This window comes from Sinohyriopsis cumingii, chromosome 15 (genome assembly GCF_028554795.1).
Source record: "Sinohyriopsis cumingii isolate HCF-2022 chromosome 15, ASM2855479v2, whole genome shotgun sequence".
Classification (NCBI taxonomy): Eukaryota; Metazoa; Mollusca; class Bivalvia; order Unionida; family Unionidae; genus Sinohyriopsis; species Sinohyriopsis cumingii.
In genome coordinates, this window is record NC_142975.1 from 114,769,108 (window position 1) to 114,782,106 (window position 12,999).

The 12,999-nt window shown below is 34.8% G+C and overlaps 1 protein-coding gene across 2 annotated transcripts in view; it reads left to right on the forward strand.

Annotated features, from left to right (window-relative positions):
* LOC149782530 (fatty acid synthase-like) overlaps window positions 1–12,999 on the forward strand; it is a 207,642-nt gene that overhangs the window by 63,039 nt on the left and 131,604 nt on the right. For both annotated transcript variants that reach the window (XM_089933967.1, XM_089933968.1), the window contains exons 13-14: window positions 2,925–3,036; window positions 8,355–8,522. In XM_089933967.1, the coding sequence (XP_089790093.1) occupies window positions 2,925–3,036; window positions 8,355–8,522 (280 nt within the window). The remainder of the gene's footprint in view (window positions 1–2,924; window positions 3,037–8,354; window positions 8,523–12,999) is intronic.

Consider the following 12,999-nt stretch of genomic DNA (forward strand, 5'->3'; position numbering starts at 1 on the left):
ATATGAATTGTCTTTTTCTACCTCATAGGTTCCTCTGATATTTGAGCAGCCACCTTTTCAAGACTGATTTCTTCATTATCAAAAGAGCTTATTTAGCTCCCACCAAGGTAGACCCATCTTTCAGGAGAATTTAAGCCCATGAGGTGAGGGCTATTGCTACTTAGGGCCTGTTTGAATCACTCCTCGTTTGCTGATGTTATCAAAAAGCATTGTGGTCCTCTCACTGCCTTTTCATCCTTTTACCATTGATCTTTGGTACACCAGTGCAAAAAGACATTTACTTGTTGGATCATTGGGTGACATGTGGCCAAGTCTCACAATAGTGAACTATCCTATGTAAATAGTAAATGCATAGTATTGTTATACGACATTCCAATAATCGATGAGGGCATCAGACACTTGCCTAACTGGCAGTTTCAATAGTGGCAGTTAATGTATTACTGGTGTTAAAATGTGCTGGCAGGATGAAGAGGGGGTGCTAAAACTAATTATAATTCTGTAATATGACATTGCTTTTGCAAAGATTCCATCCTATCGCCCCACTCTGATGTCATGTAGTCTAAATCCAAGTCAAAAGAGGAAGGTGTATCATATGCATATGCTTATGACTAAGGAATTACTGGGATCATGTTCGTTTGCTATTCTGGACCTTTAGCTGCACAAGAGACTATGTAGCTTGGACTGGATACTTGGCATCCTGGGAAAGGTAAGGAATTCTATAGTATCAGGTAAGTATAACTAAGTTTTATCTCCCCAGAAAGTACATTTCAAACATTTTTTAACTTTTTGGATTTGGCCCTTTTGGGACAGACATCTTCATGGCCTGATTGAGTAATTCAGGTAATTTGGTAGCTAAATATATTTGTATTCAAATGGAAATGACTTAAGTTAGTACATTTTCAAGCCATTGCAGTAATATTTGTTACTACATAATTTGGAACCTTTTGGACTTGAGGGGAACATTGTTAGGACAATTTAGTAAAACCAACTTGAGGTAGACAAATTAAATTTGTTATGTATCTTTGTATTTATATGCAGATGATCTGAATAGATTACCTGTCATAGCAGTATTTCAGATTTGTCTGGGGCTCCAGGTGGCTGAGTAATTTAAAGAGATTGCCTTTAATGAACATTGCCATCTCACCTCATTCCATGAGTTCAGGTCTTGGGCTAAGCCAGTGTGAGAAAGCTTTCCATGGGTCTGATATTCTTATTGGGGTTTATGTGGCTTCTTCCTCCACTACAGTGCAACCCTGCTATGACGCGAATTCAGATATAATGTGGTCGTGGCATGGCTCACAAAATTTAGAATATTCCTTCACACATGAAAAAATATTTTTTTTCCACAGTACCTGTAATAGTGTATAACAAATTTATTACTGGTTCATGAGTAAAGCCAAAGTTGTCTTTGTGATTGTCTTCAATAAATTCTGTATACAATCTTTGCTCAAACAATAGCCAACGTGTTTCTTCTTTAACTGCATACACAACCAAGCAGCAAACAATGGGGTGGTTGATAAAAGATTCTTACAATTTAATAAACATAAAAAAACAAAAGCGGCCAAACATGTTTGCTGGGCTTGGTGGTGTTATTAGATGCAATCAGTTGACCAGTAAATCATGTCCGCTTTATTAGCTGCAGATTGAAAGGGTATGAAATTGTACATGCATTCAGCTTGAAATTTTTGGATAAAAGTGACTCATGACCATTTCAGGCCTACTGCACTTATTTCTCTGGTTTTACATGGGTATGGTGTTTGTTTATGAACTCATTATTAATTTCCTATTTTTAAAAAAAATATTTTACAATTATGGAAAAGCAAGTTCACAAATGTAAGTCGTTCTCTGCACGTTGCGCAATGATTAGTGTAGTAGTTTTCACACGTTTCTTTCTATATTCACAAAATCTGAAGTAACAGTTATGTGCACGCTGAAAGCATGTGTTGATTGTTATTATTCTTGGTGTAGTTATTCAAACGAATAGGCGTACAAGTGTTAATTATTGGAAATTTGCAATGGATAAATGTACATGGAAACACATGAGAAAATGTTAGCAGTATGAAATTTGCACAAACACTGTTCATAGACCCTGGAACGTAATGAACCATGCACGTGCTTAGTCTTTCTTACCCTCATTTTGCTGTTAATTTTTCCCATTCAATTCAGACACATAATGAAGTGTGATAAAATTATTGAATAGTTTAAATATGTATGCAATTTTTGCAATGGAATTACATATATTATGGATTAATTGCAAGCACTGACGGTAACATATCAAAATGTAAGTAAACAGTGTTGATACTCAGTTCATGCTATATATTAGATGTTGAATTCAGACACAATGATCTGGGGAAAAAATGATTGATGATTGTAAATCTCTGCAATTTTTCAGTGGAATTACATGCATTATATAGATGCATGCCATGATGGCACGATAGTAAACGGTGTTGATACCCTATTCATCATATACATTAGACATGAATACACATATATGTGCCAATAAGTTGTTCTCGGAAAAAAGTTAAATACTGTAAAACCTTGCATTAATGTGACCCTAATATTAATGCGATCCAATTTTTTGGACCCCAATTATCACGTTATAGTGAGGTTCCACTGTATTTATACTTGCTGCCATGTATAGCCTATTGTACGCTGAAAAATGGCATTAAATCCACAATATCATCAACATCATATTTCTAAAAAGATTGGAATTTTTTGGTTTTAAGTGCAGCAGTGGGGGCATACATGTTTTACAGACAGCAATCTGGGTTAAGATATTAATACATATTGAGGTAGAGTTCTTGCTTGGTATGAACAAGTCTAGTTTTGGATGTTAACTCACATTAAGATAGAATTCTCGCTTGGTATGTACAAAATATTGCCATTTTGTTAGACTCAGAGAGCTGTTTTATGTTAATTTTCAGATCCTATCCAGGTTTGATCCAGCTATCAATGTTGTGAAGCAGTTACAGAAAAGTCAGTCTTTTCTGCCAGGATCACAAGCAACAACTGTTGTAGCCACAGCTGTTTTGTTTGGTAATTGACTCCTGTATAAAGTACATAGATGTGTTATAAATGTACACAGATGTTATAAATGTACACAAATGTGATATAAATGTACACAAATCTTATAAATGTACACAAAAATATGTTATAAATGTACACAAATATGATATAAATGTACACAAATGTTACAAACATATGTTATAAATACACACAAATATATAACTGTACACAAATGTGTTGTAAATGATTTGTTTGTTTGTGCATTGCATTTTTTATATTTGTCTAATCCGCGTATTTTGTGGTTCTGACCCTGAGACTGGTAATTTAATCAGTGAGATGAAAATGGATTGTTGAAGGAATGCAAACATATTGCATAATGAATGTAAATGAAATCAAATGCAGAATGAGTGCAAACAAGATTGTGGATGCATCTTGAAGAAAATGAGAGTGTAAATGCACAATGTAGAATAATGAATGATGAACAAAAATAAAACAAAATGCAAATGCATTTCTTGAATGGAATTAAAAATAAATGATAATACATTATGCTACATTTCCATGGTTGAAATCCATTTGCATGATAATACATTATGCTAAACTTCCATGGTTGAAAGCCATTTGCATGATAATACATTATGCTAAACTTCCATGGTTGAAAGCCATTTGCACGATAATACATTATGCTAAACTTCCATGGTTGAAAGCCATTTGCATGATAATACATTATGCTACATTTTCATGGTTGAAAGCCATTTGCATGATAATACATTATACTAAACAGCCATGGTTGAAATCCATTTGCATGATAATACATTATGCTAAACTTCCATGGTTGAAAGCCATTTGCATGATAATACATTATGCTACATTTCCATGGTTGAAAGCCATTTGCATGATAATACATTATACTAAACATCCATGGTTGAAAGCCATTTGCATGATAATACATTATGCTACATTTTCATGGTTGAAAGCCATTTGCATGATAATACATTATGCTAAACTTCCATGGTTGAAAGCCATTTGCATGTTAATACATTATGCTACATTTCCATGGTTGAAAGCCATTTGCATGATAATACATTATGCTAAACTTCCATGGTTGAAAGCCATTTGCATGATAATACATTATGCTACATTTCCATGGTTGAAAGCCATTTGCATGATAATACATTATGCTAAATTTCCATGGTTGAAAACCCTTTTGAATGACAATACAGTAAGATTCTTTACTCCTATACACATTGTCAGTCCCTATATGCCAGGACTACGCTTTTGTCAACACATGTAAAAAAAGAACTGCCATTAATGTGATGATGTTATCAGTGGTTTTGTTTGCACAATGTTCATTTGAACAAATCAAAATAATAAATTTTGCTGACACATTCTACAACAAAACTTAAATTTTGCATTGATTACAATTTCTAGTTATTTTAAATTTAGAACTTTTTTTGACATTTTATTACTTCATTTACAATATGGCCTATTTATTGATGTTCATCGACCATTAACAATTGTTATTTTGCAACTTATGATAAAACATTTCTGGATCAATTGCACAGTTTTACAAGAAGCATTCTGGCATTGAGGCCATTTGAATTTGTTAACTGGTTGCCAACCCATCATCCAATATAGTGACCATTCCTAAAAATAGACAGTTTTGAAACAGTGGGCTTTTAAATAAATGATAGCAGAATTAGACCATATTGGATAGAAAGCATCTTTAAAAATTTAAGATGATGCCAATAAACTCTTTACCTCATGCAGGGTTCTTTGGATGCCTCTATGCCATTCACATGGAAGCATCTTTTGATGCCTCTACTCAAGTTGCATGGAAGCGCCTTTTAACGTTGGCTGTAAACATCAGCCATTTTAAGCTGGTTTTCATAGTGCCTCCTTCGGGGAAACCCCCTAATAGATACTACATTCATTTCTGCGAATGACCATTATGTCAGATCACATAGTCACTGTTTATGCACTGGTTGATATCTGCTATTTAAAGTACCTGGGTCGTAATCTCCACTCTCCAAAATGGCGGTCACTGATTTCATTCAGTACTTACAAAGTTTTCACAATTAGAATCACAACTATGAAAGATTCAGTAACCTCGGTAAAGGCTCTGATATTGATGTAGGAGCAATTAGTTTTTATAAATTATCAAATTCAGATGACTTAGTAATGTAGACACAGACAAACACCTTGTAAGTTTCGAGTATGAGAAATGGCAGCTACTGTTGGTCATACGGCCTCACTGATATAATGGTGAACAAGTTCTCTCAAGATTTTAAAGCACATAAAAAATTCTACCATGATAAATAATTACACAGCTATAACAATCAGACTTTACTCTCAATTTTTTCCACAAATAATAGATGTGTACCAAAAATGTAAAATGGTTAAAATTGCTGTTAAACGTAACATACACTACATGGCTTAACAGTTCACATGCAGGCCTATGCGTATGGGGTCAACTAGGTAACAGGTGTTCTATTTATAGCATGCTGCACTTTGTAAATATGCTCTGTGAGGTAAAGGGATAATTAATTAAATTTGACTTGCAATGTTCTGCCATAGTTTGCTTTCCTGTTTGTACAGCTGATGAGTCTGTAATCATATATGGCAGCCAGTACTAAATGTAATGTACTATTTTCATATGTCGTGACTATTTTCATATTAATACATTTATTAGAAAGTATGCATAACAGGCTTACCTCTGGTTGTGAATTATTTAGAAATGATTTTGTGAATCACTAGATCAAAGTTATAACCAGATCTTGTCCGAAATAGATCAGTTAATCTATGCATGACCAAATCTAACATTTCAATAATTCAATTCAGTTAGTAGAACAGAATCTGCACACTTTTTCTCATGATGTTTATAATGGCTTTTTGCTAAAAATCTGTCTAAAGTTTTCTTGGATGGCATATGATTGATATACAAAGCTTATGTATTTCTCTTAGTACCATTCCATCACTGAATGCAACAATTGATCAGATCCTAAAGTAGCTCAGTGTATCATAGGGTTCACATCTTTGTCTTGGAATGTAATAATTCATGTAAAAAAACAAACAATGGTGGGAGGCTTTTACCTATAACATCCTGCCTTTAAATCCTGTAATTTGGACTTCTAATAAATTATGAATCTTTGTATTGTAATGGATATTTGTTTGTTAGTTAGTTTTTAAAAAAAATTGTTTCAGTACTTGCTATTATAATATAACATTGTGTGTTGGAATTGACCTTGTCATTTCATTTCATGTAGACCCAAATTGAATTTTTTATTGATTCATTAAAACCAACTAATACATAGCTAAATTGTTCTCTATGTGTATGGGATTAATATCAGGATCATTATTAATAGAAGTAAATATATTTATTTTATCAAAGTTTTATAATTTCCTAAGTGAATTATACATAATCCAGGTCAATGTTTTGTAAACATCAGGATCATTCTAGAAGGTTTTTTTCTCCATATTTAGGTAATGTTTTAGAAAATGCTAAAATGCTAATTGTGACCTGAAGTCAAATAAAGAACTATATAATCTTCTGACAATGTGAGGACTTGGTCATTTGTGCTTTAACATCTAGTACTTTAGAGTTGTATTATGTTGTGACCAGTTGGGCTGAATTTTATTTTCTTCAAATTATTGAATTCAGGTATTTATTTTCTCTGAAATACAAAAGTGCTCTGATAAAATTCTTGGATAAAGACATTAACTGGAATTTATACTGAATTAAAACCTGGAATTATATTATTGTGATTCAACAAAAGACTGTTGACACATCAACACTCTATAAGCTATAACAGACATGTCATTGCCTTCAGTTTTGGATTTCTTTGGGATTTGTACTGAGTTTTATTCAGGACTTTAAATTATTATGACTTGTGTCTGTACTTCTTGGATAATTTTGGGAGTTAATTTGCAATATTGTACGTTCTTTTTTCTCATTTTCACTTTGTATTGTAGGGAAATAAATTATTTGTTCAATTTTACTAAGCATGTTGTCATTCACTTTTTTCTGTTGCTTATTTTTAGAACATAGACTCGTAACAAAATACATTGAAAAATGACCTAAGTGTTGTCTCATATTTTTCCATAGTGAGAGAAAAAAAGAACCCTAACCTACCTTCACCAGATGTACACACCGTCTTATGCTAGAATCTGGCAGATATAAACTTAAGCATTGAAGATGGAAATTATCTTTTTAACCCCTGTAAGGTTGAAGTTGAAGACCAGTTTCTATTAATAAGGAATGCTTATGCAAATGTGAGAGACATTCGTTAGAGAAATTGTTCCCAACATACCATCATTTCACATGCTTCACAGTGGGTACCTCCTTTGGTTAGATAATAATAATAATAATAATAATAATGAGGACTTTGTATAGCGTCTAATCTTTAGAAGCTCTAAACGCTTTACAACATTAGACAACACCTATATGATAAAAAACATAAAATAATATTATTACAAAAACAAACACCATGAAATTAGAAAAAAATAAAAAAACAGGCTGAGAATATTTCAGGTAGGAAACATTATTAGGTCTTTAAGTTTGTTCTTGCAGTCGAAATAAGAGTTTTGAGAGCCCTCTTGAATGTGATGACTGTGTCTTTGTGTCTAAGTTCAGTGGGCAATTCATAGATAGCAGCACTGCCACAGTGATGTAAATTTGGTGATAAAATGGAGTACATAGTATGCATTGATAACTGCGTCACACTCAATAGATTGCATTTGTGGACCATGTTCACATACTGAAGGCCATATTTCTGATCTGATTTGGATCAAATTCTTGGACACCAGCATCCATGTACAATTAATGAGGTAATCTTGCATGAGGCTAAATGAGCTTGTTTCATTCTGGAGGCCATATTTCTAATCTGGTTTGATCAAAATTGGAATGTGGGCTTAATTCATCAAGATCTCAGATGAGTTAGATAATTGGTAAGATCCATGTGTAATGATGAGGTGATCTTTCATATGATTGGTTGAGTGTGACCATTGTAGAGGACATATTTCTGATCCGACTCAGGCTTGTTATCACGATCTTGGACAAGTTGATAAAGAATTGGCTGAGCATATTACAACTCGGGATGCCATATTTCTTGTCCAACTTATTTAATTTCCTACACATTTGTGAACTTTTTCAACTGACTTTGTTGAACAATATCTTTGCAAAAATAATAAACATAACAACTTGAAATAAAAGATATTTGGTTAGCAAGATTGTATGCAGATGTAGATGATACAACCATTTTGTAAAGTTTAATTGCATTTGGCACCTACTTATATAATGCAATCATTGTAGTGGATGCCAACTTATTTTATATTGTGATATTGTCTTATAGGTTTGCTGAGCTGCCTGCAGAAAGCTGGTGTCCTTTTCTCAGCAGTGGTTGGTTGTGGAGTAGCAGAAATCGTGGCAGCCTATCTTGATGGATGCCTGACTCATGAAGAATGTCTCCATGTGGCTCACACTCTTGGCAGTATTCTTGAGAAGCATGCCTGTGATAAAGGTAAGCCTTGTACAGAATGCCTGTACATGTATAGACCAAGCATGCCAGTGATAAAGGTAAGCCTTGTACAGAATGCCTGTATATGTATAGACTTAGCATGCTTGTGATAAAGGTAAGCCTTGTACAGAATGCCTGTATATGTATAGACTTAGCATGCCTGTGATAAAGGTAAGCCTTGTACAGAATGCCTGTACATGTATAGACCAAGCATGCCTGTGATAAAGGTAAGCCTTGTACAGAATGCCTATATATGTATAGACTTAGCATGCTTGTGATAAAGGTAAGCCTTGTACAGAATGCCTGTGTATGTATAGATTTAGCATGCTTGTGACAAAGGTAAGCCTTGTACAGAATGCCTGTATATGTATAGGCTTAGCATGCCTGTGATAAAGGTAAGCCTTGTACAGAATGCCTGTATATGTATAGACTTAGCATGTTTGTGATAAAGGTAAGCCTTGTACAGAATGCCTGTATATGTATAGACTTAGCATGCCTGTGATAAAGGTAAGCCTTGTACAGAATGCCTGTACATGTATAGACCAAGCATGCCTGTGATAAAGGTAAGCCTTGTACAGAATGCCTATATATGTATAGACTTAGCATGCTTGTGATAAAGGTAAGCCTTGTACAGAATGCCTGTCCATGTATAGGCTTAGCATGCTTGTGATAAAGGTAAGCCTTGTACAGAATGCCTGTCCATGTATAGGCTTAGCATGCTTGTGATAAAGGTAAGTGTTGTACAGAATGCCTGTATATGTATAGACTTAGCATGCTTGTGATAAAGGTAAGCCTAGTTTAGAATACATGTACATATATAGACTAAGTGCATAGGTGCAAACTATTTTGCTTTTTTCACCTAATAATGTTTTATATGTGCATGTATATGGATTACATTTTCTTGGTTATTTCAAAAATAAAATTAAATCAATATAAAGTAGTTCATTTTTCTTATCTTCTTAATCCCACTCCTATCTAAATTTGAGAATATTTGAAACAATGAAGACTTCTGTGTAATAATAGCATGAAAGTACATTTTTCCATTGTAGACCTACATGTGATTTTCTTATTTTCTATCAACTGTATATTACACACTCCCATGCACACAAAAAAAACCATATGGGGTTTATTCAGTTTGAAACTTAGCTGCACAGACTTGTTATATATAGGCAGACCCTACTGATGGCATAAGTGGTTAGAGTGTCTGCCTCGGGTTTGTGTGAGATTGTGGGTTCGAACCCTGGCCGAGCCATACCAAACACTTGCAAAGATGGTACTAATAGCTTCCTCACTTTGCTTCACAGCATTAAGAGGTTAGTATTAGGATAGTTGGCCTGGTGTGAATGATATGACTGGGTGGGACATGATGCCACTTGTTTACAGCATGTTGCGATAATGCTAGACATCACTATAAATGATGAATGCTGCAGACATCATAGCAATATGACTTGGTTTGTTAAAGCTACATTAAAAAAGTCATATTTAGGCAGTGGACCAGCCTATACTATTGAAAAGCAAGCTTATCAGTGAGGCTTGTGGATGCTATATGATGAAAAATGTTAGAGCTCTGTGATCTTTTTAAACTTAAAACCATGTCAGATCATAAAAAGGACAAATTAACAGCTCTTTACAGATTTGAAAAGAACAGTGATATCGATTTAAAAATATATAGATTCAGTTTGAGAACATTTTCAAATAGTGTTATTCATGGATGCATTTTAAAAAGTCTTATACTCTGCAGCAATTCTGATATTTCTGCAGTATTAGTAACTTATGGTCAATAAGTGTATATAGGATAAATACGCAATAGGTAGTGTATGCAGAAAAATACAATAAACTTTTGAGTGCCATAATACCATTGAATCTGTGATATCATTGGAAGCTACTACATGCATAGATTAAGTGTGCTATGGGTAAACCTTGTTTACAATGTCTGTACCTGAATACATGCAGATTTATAGTGGTATAAGTAAGAATCATTTAGAATGCCTATACCTGTAAATATATAGACCAAGTGTGCTAAAGGTAAGCCTTGATTAGAATGGATATGGCCTGTATGCATTTAGTTATAGTGTGCTAAATATAAGCCTTTTTTAGAATGGATATGCCTGTATGCATTTAGTAATAGTGTGCTAAAGGTAAGCCTTATTTAGAATGGATATGCCTGTATGCATTTAGTCATAGTGTGCTAAATGTAAGCCTTTTTTAGAATAGATATGCCTGTACGCATTTAGTTTTAGTGCGCTAAATGTAAGCCTTTTTCTAGAATGGATATGCCTGTATGCATTTAGTTTTAGTGTGCTAAATGTAAGCCCTTTTTAGAATGGATATGCCTGTATGCATTTAATTTTGGTTTGTTAAAGGTAAGCCTTATTTAGAACGGATATGCCTGTATGCATTTAGTTTTAATCTAATAAAGGTAAGCCTTGATTTGAATGCCTAAAACTGTATCCATATAGACAAATGACTTTTAGGTAGTCTGCTCTTTGTTGCTGTTGTTGTAGGGTTTAATGCCATTTTTCAGCACAAGATAGGCTATACATGGCGGGCAGTATAACTGGTGGAGTAAGAACCCTGGAAAACCCCGAGTAGAACCACTGACCGATGAGAAGCCACTATCAGGCTTTCTCATGTACCCACGTTAGATGAGCCTGAGACTCGAACACATGCGGAGGTGAGATGGCAGTGATCCATAATGGTGAATGCTTTAGACTACGCGGGGACTCTTTCTGCTTTTTGTAAAATTTACACCATTCGCAGCTAAAAAATGATGTCATCATTGCATTGACATTATCCATATGTATATTTTTGTCTAGGCATTGTGTGTTTAATTTAATCTTTAAATATCAAAGGCTAAGTTCATTGTGGCTTCAGGAAAAATTGGTTTTGCAGAACAATTTTTGTTTTGGAGCAAGTTCCTTGACCAAATTGTTGTTGTTGTTGCAGGGTTTAATGCCATTTTTCAGCACATGATTGGCTATACGTGGTAACCAGTATATCTGGTTGAGGAAGAACCCTGCAAAACCCAGGGAAGAACCACCGACCCATGAGAAGCTACTGTCAGGCTTTCTCACGTGCCCACATTAGCCAAGCCTGAGACTTGAACACATTCAGAGTTGAGATGGCATTGATCTGGATTGGTGAGCACTTTAGACCACTCAGCCACTCAGAGCCCCTCTGACCAAATGGTGAAGAAGCCTATAGATTCTGGATTCTGAAGTTAGAGGTCACGGTTATGGCCTATAAGAAATGATGCTTACTGCATAAATTTGAGAGAAAGCATTCAAGCTTGAAGGCCATTCAGATTGATTTAAATGATGCCAATCTTTTATTAAATATGGTTGCCATTAATAAAAATAAACATTATGAAAACAGTGTCTTAGATAAAGACTTGACAAAATTTAACATACTTTGACTCAAAACATTATGGAATAGAAGCTTTTCTGTTTATGAAAAATGATGTTCCATCTTGGGGCCTTTCAGTATAGGAAAAATGATGTTCCATCTTGGGGCCTTTCAGTATAGGAAAAATGATGTTTCATCTTGGGGCCTTTCATTATAGGAAAAATGATGTTCCATTTTGGGGCCTTTCAGTAAAAAAAATATAGGAGCCCAGAGTGGTTGAGTCATCAAATACACCTGCCCTTACAAATCACTGCCATCTCACCTGTGTCCTCATGGTTTTTGAGTATGGTTCAGCCAATGTGGGTATGAGAGAAAGCTTGCTAGTAGCTTCCTGTGGGTTGTTGGTTCTTACCAGGGTTTTCCCAGGTTCTTCTTGCACCAGTTGTACTATTATGTATAGCCTGTCTTGTGCTGAGAAATGGTGTTAACCCAAACAAGTAATAACTATAAAAATGCATTACCCAAGTACCGTACATACTACTCTTTGCTGGAGAAATTTGAGATTTTAGTCTATGAGGAAGCATAAGTAGATTTTTCTGTCTTTAAAGGATTATATGAAACTGGAGAGGACAATGGATTAAACATTTTTGAAAAACAGTGATCCCATACCCAAGATCCAACAATGGAGACCACACAATCTTGCACTGACAAAATGTGCATGAGAGGTGTATTCATTGACATGCTTGAGAGGTGTATTCATTGATATGCATGAGAGGTGTATTCATTGATATGCATGAGAGGTGTATTCATTGATATGCATGAGAGAAACCAATATTAGTATGAGGTTGACAGAACAGACTGGCTTTATTGAAGAAAGACCACAGAAGACAATGTATAGAAAAGATTCTGGACATTTTCATGGCAGTCATTTTGAAGAGTTCATTAGTAGCCTAATTAAGTTGTTGTTGTGGGGTTTAACATTATTTTTCAGCACACGATAGGCTATACATGGCAGCCAGTATTAATGGTGGAGGAAGAACCCGGGAACACCCTGGAAAGAACCACCAACCCACGACAAGCTACTGGCAAGCTTTCTCACATACCCACATTGGCTGAATCCGAGACTTGAACCCAC